The 18,789-nt window shown below is 40.3% G+C and overlaps 1 protein-coding gene across 5 annotated transcripts in view; it reads left to right on the top strand.

Moving 5' to 3' along the window:
- Positions 1-18,789, top strand: part of SLC8A3 (solute carrier family 8 member A3) — a 455,799-nt gene that overhangs the window by 393,622 nt on the left and 43,388 nt on the right. For 2 of the 5 annotated variants that reach the window (XM_089686832.1, XM_089686831.1), the window contains exon 4: positions 17,010-17,027. The exons of the other annotated variants lie outside the window; for them this stretch is intronic. In XM_089686832.1, the coding sequence (XP_089542958.1) occupies positions 17,010-17,027 (18 nt within the window). The remainder of the gene's footprint in view (positions 1-17,009; positions 17,028-18,789) is intronic. 5 annotated transcript variants of the gene reach the window in all.

The raw sequence follows: 18,789 nt of genomic DNA, 5'->3' as shown, positions 1-18,789 counted from the left end.
GAAATAATCTTGTTTTGCTGTCACAGCAAAGCTCTATAGAACCTTGTAAGAAACACAACAGGCTTGTATGGAGGCTTTTAGCAAAATTCCAAACCTGCCATATTGGTCCTGTGAAAATACTATTACTCTTCAGATGGTTTTCATTAGAAATTAGTAGCATACTGCATGCCATTCCATGAATGATTTTCTGGAGCATCATAAGAGTTTTTTGTTGTCCTGCTCAAAAAAAAATAGACATCTGGTTTCCATATTTTAATAGCCTTTTTGATATTAAGATTAATTCTACTTGCATAAATAGTTAATTAGAAAATGAAGATGAATAAAAAACCAGATCAGTGTATTTTGCAGATCAGTTTTCAGTGTTGAAATATGTGGTTGGCATCTGCATTGTTCTGCTAAGCAGATTACTGTAATCAAGTCTTCATTCTAATAGGTGCTGACATAAGGCTGGATGACTTTTAGGAGCTGCAGTGCAGCCATATTGCCTTGCAGCCAGTTAAAGTGAACCTGTGGTTTTAAGTCATATGTTCTGCATATGCTGCAATGAAGGAGGGTAGAGAAAATAGAAAATTCATTTGCATTTTTGGCCCCATTACCAAGGTAATATTTTGCAAGGGTAATAAGTCATGCACCAGCTTGGCCTCACCTGCCAATTCCCCCACTTTCATTGCAGTTGTAAGAAAGTTTGATTGTCTAAGAGGTTGGTTACACCTTCATATTTCAATCTCCATACTTAATCTGTTTTTGTTCAGTATTTTATTTAGATCTGTGAAAACTCAGACTATATGTAATTACAATATGTCAATAAAAAAAATGTTAAATGAAAAGTTATTGAAAATGGTTGTGGTTGCGTTTGCATTTGTTTTTCATCATGATTTAAATTAAATTAAGAACACAGCAAACCCATATGTGGTACCATTAAGAGAGCTTCACTTCATTTGACAGCTTGTTAACATGTATATTTTAGCTGTGTATTTAGCTCTGGGCCTTGAGTCGGATTTTAGTGGAACACTTCCAAAATACAGACTGAGTGCTGTTTTTATTTTCCCTGCCCTCTCCTTTCAAAGTTTATGTTTATTACACAGGTACAGGTGCACATCAATATTCCTTCCCTAATACAGTCCTTGGCAAACAGATATACTGTATATGGGGGGCTGTAGATAATCAATCAGACAACTTCCATTAACTTTACAGGCACACTTTACCGCTGTCCACAGGATGCTACAGTATTTATCTGCACAACACTCTGCATTTTACAAGCCATTCATGAAACGCAGGCATTGTAGTGGAGCCTGCAGTGCTTCAGTGAGATCTGTCTTCATATTGTTGCAGAGAAAACTCTCAATACTTTAACCAGTGATGTGACTGGGTTCTCCTCCGACTGGCTATTCCTTTCCTATTCATTTTGTTAAATGGAGGTCCACTTGCTACATTGCAAAGCAATCATAGCATAATGCACGTTTGTAAAGTATATCTCTATTCTATACTGCTGCTTTGTAAATGGAGCTCTAAGGGCTCATGTACACGGGGCGTTTGGAAAACTCTTCTGAACGATGGAAACTGACTGCTGGAAAACGTAGGTTAAAAAATGTCTGTTTAGCCACGTTTGCATGCGCGTTTATGTGAGTTTGCGGTTTAGAAGCGTTTTTAAAAGATAACCTCAGGAGACCTTCCAAAATGGCCGGAATGCACTGAAAAATATAAAAAAATTAGCTATTTCAGACATTTTGAGAGGATTAGAGAGAGCAGAAGCAGACAGAGCAGTATGTGTTGAGACTGACAAAATAAATATAAACTTGCCCCACAGAAAAATATATAAACTTGAGAAATTTAAATGCTGCTGTTCTAAAAATCAATAAAAAAAAAATTATAAACACTCCACAGCGCAAATAAATTATATATAAAAATTAAAATACTATAAATAAAAGTCCAAAAAATTTAATATAAAGTCCACACAAAAAAAAAATATTTTTTTTCCAAAAATATATGAATTGTGCTCAATCCCCCCAAAAAACGTGCTCCAAATGTCTTCAAACAAATGTGCTCACACCATCCGTGATAAATGCTCTATCCCCACTCACCAGATGGAGTGGACTCTTTGCTGATATGGCAAAAGAGTCAAACAAGCTTACAGTGACTGGGCATGTCCTCCCAGATAACTCTGTACTCAATATCCTCCAGAAACAACTCCCACGATTGAATGACAATGGAAAACAAAACAAAAACAACAAATAGTGCAATACTGGAAAAAATCTTTAATTGCAAAAAAACGGCTACCTTATATGCACTCACATGTTTAAAAATATACTCAGGCTTTCATAATAGGCACAAAGGCTCATATTATATATTTCCATTTGTAGAAGTGGACTGGCACAGATAGATAGAAATCCCTTCCAAATAGCAGGAAGTCATTCTGGAACGCCACAAACCAGCGTGCGTTCCATTCATCGGAAGTGACGTCACCACGCACCCACCGGAACCAAAAATACGTCAACACGTTTTGCCCTCCTCCTGGGCCCTTGGATCTTCGATAATGCCATGGAGGAGGGCGAAACGCATCAACATATTTGCCAGTCCACTTCTACAAATGGAAATAATCCTTATAATATGAGCCTTTGTGCCTGTTATGAAAGCCTGAGTATATTTTTAAACATGTGAGTGCATATAAGGCAGCCTTTTTTTTTAGCATTAAAGATTTTTTACAGTATTGCACTATTTGTTGTTTTTGTTTTGTTTTCCATTGTCATCCAGTCGTTTCTGGAGGATATTGAGTACAGAGTTATCTGGGAGGACATGCCCGGTCACTTTAAGCTTGTTTGACTCTTTTGCCATATCAGCAAAGAATCCATTCCATCTGGTGAGTGGGGATAGAGCATTTATCACGGATGGTGTGAGCACATTTGTTTGAAAAATTTTGGAGCACAGTTTTTTTTGTGATTGAGCACAATTCATATATCTTTGGAAAAAAAAAAATTTTTGTGTGGACTTTTTATTTAATTTTTTGGACTTTTATTTATAGTATTTTCATTTTTATATATAATTTATTTGCGCTGTGGAGTGTTTATAATGTGTTGAGATGACCTGTCTTTTCTGGTTATATTCACTATGGATCCCATCATGAGCATAATGTAGCATGTTCTACCATTTTTTCCTTCACGCAAAACCTGGAACTGACTGTGCTGGTGTACTAGGTCCAGTTGAATACATAGAAAACGTTTGCATGCATTTCTGATGATGAATAAAGGCTCTGGGCAGCATCTGGATATGGAACCGTTAAATAACGCTTCTAAACGCAAACATTTAGACACGTACATACACACGTTTACAAGCGTTTGGCGTTTGAAACGCCGGTAAAATCTACTCCGGAACGCAAGTTTGGTGCGTTCAAAAAAAGACTGTAAACTCAACTGCCTGTTAATGACAGTGTACATGAACACATAGGAAAACATTAGGGAGAGTTCAGGGGCTGCTGAAAAAAATGCTGAACAGCTCCTAAACGTGAGTTTATCAGCTGCAGTGTACATGAGCCCTAAGGCAAATGTCAGACTAGCGATTCTGTCACTGGTGAGAAATTGCCAGTATCCCTAATATGTGCAGTGAAAATACTTACCTGCTTGAATGTGTTGCTTACTTGCTGGCTGGTTAAGTTAGGTTTTGCTCCCTCACTTATGAATACAATGCAGACTGCAAGTCACCAGCTAGAGAGCAATATATTGTTCATCCAGCTGACAAAGGCAGCAACACATGCAAGTAGGCAAGTATTTCACTGCCCTGCGGTGACCCGACAACTTGTCAGTGGCAGGGCTATTAGTCTGATATGGCCGTAAATGCTGATGATTTTGCACCAAATTAGCCAGCAGTATCACACAATAATTTATGTATTCCAGTGCAGTATCGTTTCTCATTGCAATCTGTATTTTGCAGTACCTGCATATAAAGCAGTGGGTAAATGTGTATGATCATAATGTAGTAATGATGCCAAGAAGGCACTAGAGGATATCTCTGGGGTCAGCAGCCACAATTCTACAGTTTGATGCCTAAACTCATTAGTAGGTGATATTGCATGCAAGTCAATTTACTAAAAAGGCAGAGGCTGTTTACTTTGCATTTGCTTTCGTAAATAGGAAGAAGCTGCACTTTCTTTGAATGAACAATTCTGTGCAAAGTTACATAAAAAATAAAAAGGATTTTCGTAATTGTACACTACAGGACACAGGTTGAGTATAAGTACATATCAGTAAAAGGGCCTGTAATGTGTCCTGGACTTTCGGGACATCTTGCATGTAACACGTTAAGTAAACCAACGTGTTCTACAGGTTCAGGGCCATTGTACTTTTGTCTGGTGAAACACTGTCCCTGGAGACTCCTTCAAGAGTGTACCCACCAGTAGGGCAAAGTTAGCTAGGATGGGGCATGTTCTCTAGATCCTGCCTCCTGTTTGCCGGCATTTCTGCATGGTACCAAAATGCAGTTTCTGAACTTCAGTTGCGGTGATTCAGGGTTTTGCCCTTTTTAGAGGGATCCTTAGCGGTGCTTTATACTCTTTGCTAATTTTTTCTAAGAGTTAGTGTCGGGGCACTGACACAGTTGATCACAAGCTTGGCAGTGAGAAGTGGGAGCAGCACCATTTTCCATTGGACTCCCCACCTCTCTCCCTTTGCCTGTGCACCACATCCATGATCTTCTTGACCCTCTGGCCTCCCTGATGCCTCCAGTGACAAAGTTACCGACTGGATTTGATACTTTCTTCTCAAGCAGCAGCTTTCACCTGAGTCTTCCTTAAAGCTGAAGTTTAGCTGTAAAAAATATTTAGCCCTAGAGCTGTAGTGACTGAATTTACCTGTAATGAAGTATGCCACTTGTCATGCAGGCTTTTGGATCACTGGGTAAATCTTCACTTCAGGGATGCTCTGTCCTCTTCCTGCAGTGCTCTGTGATCCATCATTCAGGCTGTGTATGTGTACAGGTAGCCCTGATAGACACAGGGAGAGTTGCAGAGTGACCTATCATGGTTATGAATGAACGAGCCACGCTACTTGCTCATTCATAATAGTAAAAGATCAGTCATAGTTGTGGCTGTGTGTAATGCATCTGGAGCTGCTTTTACACATACAGACAAAAACTCTACAGAGAGCTGAAGCCTGAATGATCTTGTATTACCATGAATGAACAAGCAGCACTAATTGTTCATTAATACTAGTAACAGATCAGTCAGCTCAGAGCAGGGGCGTCAAGCCCAATTTCATTGCGGGCTGCATCAGCATTATAGTTGCCACTTGTTTCTGTAAGACTAGATGTCCAGATCAGCCCACCCTCCATTACATCAGAGTGCATCCCCCTTACCTTGTACTGCTGCCAGGAAGTAGCTGGGGGTAGAGCTGGGAAGTAGAAAGTGTAGGGTGTGGAGGAGGACCATAGGAGGGCTGGAGTCAGCTGCCAGAGTCTGGTGAATGCTGAGACCAGGGGAGGTGGAGCTGAGGGGGTGTTGCCGCTGCACAGAGAAGCACATGATCTCTAAGAGGAGTTCTGTCCTCCTCTCTGATGCCTACTTCTGAGACAAGGTGGGGGTGAAGACGAGCCTATCCTCAGCTGCACAGAGAAGCACAAGATCTGGTAGAGGAGTTCTGTTCGCCTCTCTGCTGCCAACTGCGGAGATGGGGAGGGGGTGAAGATGAGAGGATGCTGCAGCTGCACAGAGAAGAACAGGATCTGTAGGAGGAGTTCTGTTACTCCTCTCTGCTGCTGACTGCTGAGATATGGTGGGGGCTGAGACAAGACTGCTCAGCTGCACAGAAAATTTCAGGATCCCGAGGAGGAGTTCTGTCCTCCTCTCTGCTGCCAACTGCTGAGACAAGATGGGGGCAGAGACGAGGCAGCATGTACAGGTGTTGTTAAATGACAGCGGGCCACTGATCAGATAGGGACCATGCACTGTATGCACTTGGTCCCCTGAGACCTCTGTATTTTGAATTTCCAGATACATGAAACAATGTTTCGAGGGAATTTTCCCTGTCGAGGGGTTTGACTAAGTGTATTCCCCCAAATTGCGCTGTCTTCTCCTCACCTGCAGAGCACATTGTAGCGGGAACACTTTTCCCAGTCAGCCATTAGAGTGGTTCTCAGCTAAGTCAGATTGTGTCTATCAGATTGTTTCAGTTGACATTGATGTCTTCATAAGATTCTATTGCTACAGTCAAGCGTGTCTCTGTCCTTTTGATCCATGCTGACAATTATAATTTGTATTTATTTTATTTCAGGTAGTTATATAGTGCTGTCAATTTAGGCAGCACTTTGCATATATATTGTACTTTCACATCAGTCCCTAACCTTCAAGGGACATACAATCTGAGGTCCCTAACTCACATTCATTCATACATAAACATACTAGGGCCAATTTAGACAGGAGCTAATTTACCTACCAGCATATCTTTGGAGTGTGTGAGGAAACCGGATTACCCGAAGGAAACTCACACAGGCACAGGGATAACATGCAAACTCCAGACAGGTGGTGCCATGGTTGGGATCAATTAGCTACCTAAATGTAAATTTGCTATTGTTTTTATCATAATAAACACATACAGCTTTTTAATCGGCCAGTCTGCTTTTGTTTCATGTACAATAACACCTCTTTGTCAAATCCCTGGATAACTTTATTAACCACTTCAGCTTTTTGGACTTACAAATGTACATCCAAAGAGTGAAGGTCTAATCCCAAGCTGGTGGCTGCAGTAACAGCCATCAACCTGTGCCCGTTTTGTTCAGTAGGCTTCTGGCTTGAAAATGATGTGACGTGGTGGTTCCCCATTCTGCTCTCCTGCTCTTACCAGGAGCCCAAGTCACTTCAGGATGGAAATTGGGGAGAGAGTGGGCACATCTATACTTTGATCTCCCCTGTAAACAAAGAAACCAGACAGGACAATGATTTCGTCACTTCTGGTTTTAAATCCACAAATTCCTGGCCGGTACAGCCAAGGAACACATGTAACTGAGCAAATTTGTGCTTGGCTACATGCATTGGAGGGCAGGGGAGACATTGAGCCCATGAAATCCCTAATGTCTCCAAAAAGGATACCTGTCACCTGCCTAATGTTATCACATAGGGGTTTATTAACCCCTTGAAATAGCAAAAAAGTAAAATTAAATAAAATAAAAAAGTTTTTAAAAAAATCATAATAAAATGTATGTACACCGTGTTTGCACCACACATGTGAGGTATCACCACGAACATCAGAGTGAGAGCAATGTTTCTAGAATAAGAGTTCCTGGTTAACTCAAACCTGATGAGTTGTAAACGCTTTTAGAGCATCACCCATGGATAACTTTATGTACCATATATTTTTGCAATATGATGGGCTCACACATGTTTCGTATCTATTTACTCAACGCAACCTCATATTTCATATTTTACCAAAACTTGGGTACTATACTGTGTGTGCTTGCACTAAAATGAATTTTATACATTTTTTTCCTTTGATAAACAGTTACGCAGATATCGTATGACATAAAAACATTGCAACTAACATTGTCTTTATCTACAGGGCCTCTGCTTTCAGAAATTATATAATGTTCTGGGAGTGTAAGTAATTTTAAGGCCAAAATATGAAGATTTTACGTGTGTGCAAAAAATGCTTAAAAAATTGCTCTAATGTCGAACTAGTTATGGAAGTCTCCGGGCAGAAGAATACCCTTTTTCCACAGAAAAAGAAAGCAAAATCTTCATCTGTAAAACTCTCTACTCCTGAGGATAAAATGAGTTCCTCTCATTCCTCTCAGGACTCCGGGTACAAGGCTAAGCCTGGAGTTTATTTTATTTGTCAAAGCTTAATCAAACAAGCTAAAATTGGAAGCTGATTGGCTACCATGCACAGCTGCACCAGATTTTGCACTCTCCATTTTTAGTAAATTGACCCCTTTTGTTTGCAAAATTCTTTTTAAATATTGCTGACATGTCTCCCTATCCCCTAGCATTCTGGTGGTTCTTCCCACATATTGGAGCCCACAGGGACACTCCAACAAGTATTTGACGTGGGTGTTGTTGCAGAAAATAAATTTTTCTATGTCATATTGTTTGCTAGTAGCATTCAATGTAAAGCGGTTCTTCAGTCAGATGTGTAAAACTTAAAAAGTCAGCAGCTACAAAAATTGTAGGATTTAAGGATCAAGCTCCATCCTCACCCGAGCCAGTTTCTTCACTGGTACTCTGTCCTTGGTGCTGGCATGTTAACTGTTGGCAGCCAGCTGTGTCTCCTTGCTGCTTCAAAGTCTGCTGTTCACTGCACATGCACGAGCCGTACTGCACTTTGTGAATGGTCCTGCAGCCTTCTGGGACCTGTGACGTGTCGCAGGAAGCTGCAGATAGGGAGGGGGGCGGAGAACCTCCATTTGAATTACCTAGGTCAGGGGTCTCCAAACTTTTGAAACAAAGGGCCAGTTTACTTCCCTTCAAATTTTAGGGGGGCTGGATTGTGGCCAGTGGGAGTAAACAATACCCTAGGCTTGGCGGTCAGTGAGAGGAACAGTGCCCCATCATTGGTGCCAGTGGGATAATTCATTCATCATTTCTGGTGTCAGTGGGAAGAACAGTGCCCCATCACTGGTGTCAGTGGGAGGAACAGTGCCCCGTCGCTGGTGTCAGTGTGAGGAACAATGCCCCATTGCTGGTGTCAGTGGGAGGAACAGTGTCCCGTTGTTAAGGTCAGTGGGAGGAACAGTGTCCCGTTGTTAAGGTCAGTGGGAGGAACAGTGCCTCATCGTTGGGGTCAGTGGGAGGAATAGTGCCCCATCATTGGTGTCAGTGGGAGAAATAGTGTCCCATTATTGGTATCAGTGGGAGGAACAGTGCATCATCACTGGTGTCAGTGGGAGAAACAGTGTCCCATTATTAAGGTCAGTGGGAAGAATAGTGCCCCCTCGTTGGTGCCAGTAGGGTAATTAGTTAATAATTTCTGGTGTCAGTGGGAGGAACAGTGCCCCATCGCGGGTGTCAGTGGGAGAAACAGTGTCCCGTTGCTGTTGTCAGTGGGAGGAACAGTGTCCTGTCGTTAAGTTCACTGGGAGGAACAGTGCCTCATCGTTAGTGTCAGTGGGAGGAATAGCGCCCAATTGTTGGTGTCAGTGGGAGAAATAGCACCCCATCATTGGTGTCAGTAGGAGGAATAGTGCCCCATTATTGGTGTCAGTGAGAAGAATAGCACCCAATCGTTGGTGTCAATGGAAGGAATAATGCTTCATATCAGTGGAAGGAAAAGTGCCCCAAGGGCCGGATAAAAGCAAGCACAGGGCCACATCCGGCCCTCAGGCCACAGTTTGGAGACACCTGACCTAGGGGATCAAGCAAAAGTGGGAGCCAGAACCTGTTAAAACTAGGTACCTGCTCCCCCCAAAATAAAAATACAATCCAAATGTGGAAGAGGAGGGAGGGGAGGGGGTTTGGATGAAGTTCTGCTTTAAAGACTGTGCTTCTCCTTTTTCCATTAAGCACTGTTTTACAGGGAACATAGCTCCCACAGCTATGGCTTCCCTTCCTGTCTAAAAGGGTGACCTGTTTCTTAGGTGGGGGTCCGATACATTGTGTACAAGTTTGTTTTCCAAGACAGAAGTCCTTCTATATACAAAACATTTATTTTGAGAATTGAGGCCAAAACCCTGTAATATCGGTCAATCTTGTCTAATAATGCTTTCCAATTTTTTGTACTATTGGCTAAACTCTGTTATAAAAACCGTATTGGATTCACCCTTATTTCTTACTAAGTCTTTCAGTAGGTCCTCTCATTTCATATGTATCAGTTCCGGTTTTGCCTTCTCAGATGCACTATTTTTATACCTTTTATTTTTTAATCTTTCTATTACAATACCTGCTTATGTACCAAAATCATCGTCATCCTCACAGTTTCTTCTAAGTCTCATGCGTTCTTCTTTTGGGATACCCTCAATCCACTTTGGGTGGTTGCAACTCGCTGTGGGTATGTACCACTAAAAATTGGTGTCCTTAAAATACATACATGTGGCAAACTTACCACCTTTCTTGTATATAACTGCATCCAAAAAGTTGACCTTCTCCTTACTACATTCCCCTGTGAATTGATATCATATTTATTGGAGTTTATTTTCTGAATAAATTGTTTCAAGGACTCCTCTGTACCACCCCACAAGATGACAGTATCGTCAATGTACCTTTTATATCATTTTAAGCATGTATAGCATTTCCCATAAATTCCTCCTGTTCTTATCAGTTCATAAAGAGGTTCACTTCACTGAGAGCAATTTTTGTTCCCATGGCTTCCAAAATGAACTGTATTTGCTGGGTTTTTAAACGTGATTTGTTATGTAATGCCCATTTTACTGCTTTTAGGGTGTCCCTCTGTTTTATATTCATATAAAATGACTCAATGTCAGTAGTGGCATATTTATATCATCCTCTATTTGTACATTGTTGGTCAGTTGGATTAGTTTTTTGCTATCCCTCAAATAGGAAGGTTGCACCTGTGCAAGGGGTTGTAGAAAATGATTTAGGTACTCTCCTAAACATGAGAACAGAGAGTTTATTCCACTGATAATGGGTTTTCCCAGGCGGACTGGTCTTATCTTTATGTGTCTTTGGCACCTGATAAATAATGAGTAGTTTAAGTTACCCCAGTACAAGATATTTTGCTTAATTTTTGGTCAAAATTTAAGCTTTTGGCCCTTTCTTGATTAGTCTCTCTAGCTTAGGCATATATTTATTGCTTGGATCCTCTCGGAATGGTTCATAGGTTCCTGAGTCACCCACTAATCTATTAAGTTCTCTTTCATAATCTATCTTAGTAATAACCACAATTCCCTTTCCCCTTATATGCAGGTCTAATAACAATATTAATCACAGAAAATGTGGCGTTTGCTCATTATTTAGCAATAATATAAATAGTGCCTATAAAGCCAAAACAAGTTAACTATAATTCATACTAGTTTTGAAAAACTAGATCATAAATACTTAATATATATACAATGCAAATTAATACAAATAATTTATAAAAGTGCATCTGCTGAAAGTGCTTAAACAATTATCCACAAATGCATGGAATAAATAACCAAATCTCTAATACATGAAAATTGATGTCAAAACACCAGTGCAGATAAACACTTTCCATACAAAATACACTTGTAAATGAGGATTGATATCCCAGTGCCAGTATTGTTTGTGCAAGTCACTTATTTTCCATTACAGCGCTAACAATAAATGTCCACATGTAAACTAAAATCGCATAAACGTCTTAATCCGTGTAATTCCTTAGGTGACTAACCTACATAGATACACTCCACATTGTGCTCAAAACCACCATGCTCCACCTATGTGCAGAGTGACCCCTCACCTTCAGAACAGACCAATATTTTTATACAGGTCTTTTAGCGCTTGTGTATAAACCCTTATGTGGTTTTTCCCATCAGTTGTCACATCGATCTGAACAACTCTTCTCAATATGCCCCAATGATGGTACTCATAAAGATAAAATAAAAGTCTCCCATAGTGTAACATTGTAAAACTCTCACTTTAATTCTAATAAAATTTCACTCACAATTGTTATACAAACACCCATTGATGGATGTTTGTGCAATAAAATCAGTAATGTAGAAACAGCAATTTCATCACCTGTTATTTCCAGTCTTGGACATGACATGGAAGTGACGTCACGCGGCTCCACCCAAATGGTATATATTTAGAGTCCATGTTGCATTTGTTTGTAGCCTCGGATGCAGCTGTTGGAGCTGGTGAAACCGGTCAGGCATTGCAACCACCAGTCCTACCAACCCACTAAATACCAGCAAGGGACTGTGAACAACTTGTCTTGCTATATGAGGCAAATGACAGCTTGAAGTTCTTGTGTGACTATGTTCACTATATTTATGTTTGAGGCTGGATCCATCTGCTGGGGGGAGTTTGTCAAACCTTGTTTGCATATGTTGGTTAATAATGGATATACTGCTGTGTATGTTTATGGACTTTAGTGACCCTTACGTGATAATGAGTGAACCTTTTTCAAGTTTTTCAAGAATTTTTCTGAACTTTCACTCTAGTTATATGGGTGTATGTGAGAAGGAGGTGGCCAAGGGCTATTAAGTCAAGGTATGTTAAAATACTCCATACCTCCTCTAGACCACAGCACCTGAATAACCCACTCCTATGGTTTGATATCCAGTGGATCTTAGCTTCAAGGGACTCCATATAAAACAGCATTCCTATACTGTATGACTTATCTGTGAGAGGGAGACATTTGGACTATTTGGAATCACCTACAACAAGCATTTCCATGTTATCCTAGTGATCTTCCATGAGAGAAAAGTAATTGTTTTGTATACAATCTATGTACAGATCATTGTCTCCTCTGGACCACAGACTTTATAAGAGAGGGATGCGACTAGGAAACCCTGGTATTACATTTAACCAATGGCTATATGTGATATGAAATGCTATCCATGAAGGGGAGGCAACTAAGATCTTGGAATCCTATATAAACATTATACATATCACCTTTTCCAGAACATAGGTTCTATGGGAGTGTTTTGTCTTTAGAAAGAGTGTGGATAGACTAGTATTCAAGAGATCCATATATGGTTGTAAAAGACAAATGCAGCGCTAATTCACAGAAAAACAACTCAATGTTCTTTAAAATATATGTTCATAAATAAAATGACAATGTTTTCCATGCAAAAGAGTCCAGATAATGCAGCTGGAATTCACAAAGACCCAGTATCAGAGAAAACGAAACTCAATGTTCTTTAAAATATATTCATAGATAGAATAGCAATATTTTTCATGCAAAAGAATCCAGATAATGCAGCTGGAATTCACAAAGAGCTGATGCCAAAGAAAATAAAAGTTCTTGAAAAGGAGAATTCTTCCATCTTCCACACACGTAGCCTCTTACCGGAACAACATGACCACCAGAGTAAGTGGTCAAAAGCGTGTAAGATACATAGAGATGGCTGGAGATCTCAAAGGGATCACTTCACCGGTCACTTTCCACTGCAGTATACTCCTCAATAGAGATATATATTAAAGAGCCAAAAAAGAGGTGTTCAGGCACTCCAGTTGATTACAAAGTATTTCATTTGCATATGAGGAACAGTTTAATCCAGAGATGGTCCTTTTTTATATACAGTATATATTTATGGGGAGGTCCTACTGTCTCATCCTCATAAGCCATTTTTTAGCAGTCATAGTCTACTTATAGCTGGTAGTTTCAGGTGGCCACTGCTATAAATTATCTATATAAAAGAATACCAGCCAGAATTTCGAGTGGCTGTGCATTGCAGTCAATCAGCACCTATCTTCTCTTTAGTAAAGCTATAAAAATGAAAGATAGAAGCCAGTTGATTGCCGTGCACAGCTGCTCCAGTTATGAAAAACTCCCCTCTCTATACTGTATATGTTCAGGGAAACTCTTATACACTTTCTTCACATATACATGTAGAGTTATTACTGTAAAACGTACCTTAAACTAACTGGTATGTTATTTAAGTTTAAACATTTTCCTCCTGTTATCAGTGTGTTCGACAAATGCTGTTTCCAACTTTGCTGAAAACAGCTGTAATAAAGCCAGTTTACAGTTAAAACAACCTAGAAATGTCAGTCTGTGCTGACAAATAGACTTCTCCAAGGGAAGGGGAAAGCACAATCACCGAGCAACACAGTAAATGTAACCGACATGCACAATATGCATATTTCAAGTATTGCCTTACATAAATTATAAGATGTATAAGAACATACTGATTAAATTATTTTTTTTTTATTTGGTTATAGTCACTTACATGAAACAAAAACGGTGACTTAACAAAAATTACAAGCGTAAATATCAGCAATTCATTAAAAGTCAAATGAATGGAAAAGATATACACTGCCCCACTGAGATTTCTCTCTCTTTGCATTAGGGAATAACAAGCCACCTTAGTGGCAGCTGATAAACCTTTTCTACAAAAGCTCCATTTTTTTTAATGCGTCATTTTACAGCACAATAACATATTGTCGACTGTGTCCTGCGTTTCACAATATTTACTGGTGCTAGATTGTTTATGTGCTTGCAAGAGCTAAAAACACAAATTCTTCTTATTGGTACATTGTGCTGTTGCAGTGGTTCTTTGGGCTCTAGCCAAGATGGAACTCAGCCATGGACTCGTTTCTTAATTAGGCTAGACGTAAGAGGAAGCTGCAGGCGGCCGTGACTTTCCTCACTGATTTATTCCAGTGACTTTTTTTTTTTTAATCGACGCATGGATTTGCAAATTAGAAAAGTACGGTCAAACATACCTCTTCTGTCTATTTCAAAATTGCTTTTCCATACAAAAAGCATCATAGTATTGGAAATGTGAAGTAAACACATTAAATACTATATTACATTACGATGGCTCAATACACAACTAAAAGGTACAGAACAGAGTATAGTGTTAATATAGCTTAGAGGTTTTTTGGGGGTTTTTGTTTTTTTACACGGGTGCAATTAGCAATTGTGTTGTATTCCATGGGTGTTTTTTCAGCTTTGGAGGAGCTATTTCTATTACTCTTGTTGTGACAGAATAGTTTCCACTGCTTGTTAATGGCAACTGATACCAAATTTAATCAGAATATTATACAGGATATATAAAGCGCCAACAGTTTGCATTTACAATATACTGCCCCTTAGCAAACCATTAATTTGTTGTTGTACAAGATCTCTTTTAAAGTGGATCAAATGTTCACATAAAGCTACTTCATAGCCACATACGGGCGTTATGAAATTGCATTGAGGGAGCAGTATTCAGTAGTAAAGGTGAAATCAAATCAATAAAACCAGGTTTTGTGGAATTGTTATTCTTTGAGACAAGAAGGCATCTTGTTTTAATGAAATTCACTTGTGTTAGCCATTGGCTGATTGGTGGTTTACCTTTTCCAACAGAGTGAAATACGGGCCTTAACTGCATTCCAGAGGTGTATCAAAAGCGATTGTAGCACTTTAGTGGCAAAGGTGTGAAAATTGCAGGGTCATCTCCTAACTGAATGTCAAATGAGTTTGTGAGAAATCTTTCTCACATGTTCCCAAAATCATTGTAGCTTTTGGAAGCTCCAGAAGATGTGCAATATAGTACCTTTTTGTTTTTCTGCTAGTTGTTCACTAGCAGAGGGGCACGCACTAAGGGCAAATTTTATGTAGGGTTTTTAGGACTCTGTATCAATACCTAAAGCTCATTTTCCTGAACTCTACTTGAGTTAGATGACTTTTGAGTAAGTTGTAGAATCTGTTCCCTCTGCTGCTCTGTCAAGATGGGCCCTAATTTTTTTTCCCGCTTAGCAAGATAGGGCCAAGAGGATCAGTCAGGAGTGTAGGAGCATGTGAGGTACAATTTAGAGAGATTGTATTGGAGTGGGGAAGGGTTAACACAGTTCCATAATAAATTTGTGTATTTGCAGCGCTTTCCACCATGGCAGCAGCAGGTCTGTCATTGCCTGAATTTCCTTGGTAGATTTAAGACTACCTGATGTCATAAAATGCTTGAGGAAAAGTTTACCAGTTTGGAAGACCAGATGAAAGTCCTGACAATACTGCTGTCCAAGGGCCCCCTTTGCTCCTTCTCCAGAGTGGGGGCACTCTAATACAGAAGGTGTGGTACTAGCCAGGCCACACCTATAAAAACCTATAAAAAGAACTAATGCAGCTACCACATCTGAGCATTGCTACACTACAATATATTACATTTTTGGATCTGGCTTTAATACCACTTTAAATTCAATTCAAAGCATAAAAAGGCTTCTGAATTCGAAATCTGAAGCTCTTGCCAGATTCAGGATAGACGAGGGAAGGGTGTTTGCCACAAAACTTACTTCCATTTAGGGAGTAAGGTGAATAATCAAATATTTTAAGTGGTTCTGGTCCTCTTAAATTGGAAATGAATTTTAATGGAATTGAGGGTTTGCGTCTGAACAGTGACAATAAAGACCTCTGATTTTTTTTTCTTACAAATTGACATTTCATTCATGTTTATGCACCAAAGTACTTTCTACTTTTTTCAGTGCACACCATTGCAGCTCACTGGTGCTAATAGGACAAAAGGCAAACTGCCTTGTCTATGAATTGGGACTGCATTGGGCAAGGCTACCCAATGCATACGGTGTGCATAGGCTCTTAGCAATCAAAAACTAGTAAATGATTAAAGTTGCCACCGTTACTGTCTAGTGTATGGCCAGCATTAGCCTAACTAGTAAGGTATGGCATCTTGAGTGGCTGGGCACACCCAAGGCCTGGTGGTCTTCTGCCTATTACTGTTTTGAACTGCGGACTAACAGTTAAAGTGGACCTTGCAGTACAATGCAAGATCCACCTATAATTTCAAGACCCCTTTCTCTGTAAAACAAATTGCCTGACAGTGTGTGCAAAATGTACCTGTAAAGAAAAAAAGATTAGAAAATGTACTGGTCTTATGTCCATCTTCCGCATCACTGGGTGTGACTTCACTTTGCTAAGGAAGGTTCCTGGGGAAGACAGAGCAGCCCAAATATTGCAAGAAGACCATCCAGTTTATTGCAATAAAGCATTTGTGTGAGATTTGGACTGATCCATATTTCAATGCTGCAGAAGGAGCAAAGGAGCGTGACATCACCCTTGCCTAGGTACTGTAGGCAGAGAACAAGGGTAAAACATGTTCTTCTTTGTAGGCATGTTTTGAACATACTATCATCAGGAGGTGAGGGTTTTATTGCAAGGTCTGCTTTAAGGGTCTGTCCACTAATGTGTGCTGATCAGGCAAAGCAGCAGATGATGGGACCTAGCTTAAATGAATGAGGCATAAAACAGATAGTAATATAACGTGTTGATTGGTTTCTAAAATCCTTAACATAAATGTGAATACTAATTCTGCATTTCTTTAACAGCTGTCACAGTTTTGTTTTGCCCAGCATTAGAATGTGTTGTCAATTTGGTTCACTTAGTCATAAAACTATTTTTCAACTATTATAATTAGAAACTCGTTTTAATATTTTTCTTTTCTGTTGTTTGCTTTTAAAGCTCTTCTGCTGAACCAAGGTAAGTCCACCTTTCTAAATTTTAACACATGTATGTCTCAACAGGGCTAATATTTCAAAACTGGGGCAAAAGTAGAGGTGCTGCCAAGGGCTTTCAAGCTTGTTTTATAAATTGTGCATGGCAAAGCAAAATGTTCATGTTAATCCCAATCATTACAGCCTCGCCATTCATGTGATCCCTCACCACTCTGTATAGCTGTTGGGAGCAAGAGAAGCCACCTTATGTAAGACACAAGTGGCTTTGATCGAAGCTCACTCAGGGCTGTGGACTCCCTCTTAAATTACTGCAACACTTTCACATGGAGTCAGTTACATGTACTTCCATACCCAGAAATATCAGGCATTTCCTTTGCTCCTGGCAGCTGAACAGAGTGGCAGAATAGGGAAGAAAAGATTAGTATTTGTTGCTGGGAATGGGCGGGGGGTTAAAAATAACATGTTGCTTTTCCCTGCATGAGCATAGTACAGGTTTGGTTTAAAGAGAGACTGACACAATACCCACTGAAATTTACCTCTTCATCAATTCCCCACCTCTCCATCATCTATCTCAATTGATGAAAAATATGGCTATGGGGAAGTATATGATGTCCCTGCCATGATGCAGTGCTCAGGTCTAGTAGCCAACTACTAGGCTTGAGCACTGTCACATGATGAAGAGAGTGACATCACTGTTGCCTCCTGGCCCTGACACCAGCCGATAATGGTATTTTGGTGCCAGCTATGATGGGAATCAGTGGAGCAGCAGGGAATCACTGATAAGGTGAGTATCAGTGGATGGGGGGATTTTCATGCACACTGTAAACTTGCACTGAATGCGCAAGTTTGATGGAGTGGGATCTATCCTAGGTAAATGAGACTACAGAAGGTGTGTACGATGAATAAAGAGATGTCACCTGTCCTTAAAGAAATCAACTTTGTGATAGGACCATCATGAGTTCCACCTGGCAGTGAAGTAGGTATATACAGTATAAGACCCTTCCATTTATTCATGCTTGTGATAAGAGGGTTAAGACCTACTTTGTATGGATATTATCCAATAATAATAATAATCCAATAACAGATGGAAACTGCCACGTTCCTTTTTTTAAAATCATCCTCAGCCTGATAAATAGTAATTGATGTTTAAAATTAGGACTATCACTTGCAGGTACTGGAGTGTTTATTATTATTATTATTATTATTATACAGTATTTATAAAGCGCCAATGGTTCGCTCAGCGCTGTGCATTACAAAGGGGGACAGAACATGTGACAGAACAATACCAATACAATGCAAAACATGAGGGGATTGAGGGCCCTGCTCTTTCGAGCTTACAATCTAGGAGGGAGGGGATAGTGGTACAGGAGGAGATAGCTATGGGGGATGGAGTGGTAGGAAGAGTGGAGGAGGTCGGCAAGTTAGCAGGGGGTGGGGTAGGCTTCCCTGAAGAGATGGGTTTTCAGGGTGCGCCTAAAGGAGAAGAGAGTAGGTGATAATCTGATGGGTTGGGGCAGGGAGTTCCAGAGGATGGGTGACACCCTGGAGAAGTCCTGGAGGCGGGCATGGGAGGAAGAGACCAGGGAACTAGAGAGAAGGAGGTCTTGTGAGGAGCAGAGTGTGCGTGCTGGGCAGTACTTGGATATTAGGTCAGTGATGTAGTACAGGGCAGTATGGTGGACAGCTTTGTACGTCAGTATTAGGATTTTGAATTTGATCCATTGCGCATCGGAAGCCAGTGGAGGGATTGGCAGAGGGGGGTGGCGGAGATGGAGTGGTTGGAAAGG

Source organism: Staurois parvus, unplaced genomic scaffold (genome assembly GCF_062004578.1).
Source record: "Staurois parvus isolate SC_StPar_1 unplaced genomic scaffold, SC_StPar_1.0 ptg000414l, whole genome shotgun sequence".
Lineage (NCBI taxonomy): Eukaryota > Metazoa > Chordata > Amphibia > Anura > Ranidae > Staurois > Staurois parvus.
The sequence above is the reverse complement of the archived record's forward strand: the minus strand, read 5'-3'. Positions and strand labels throughout refer to the sequence as shown.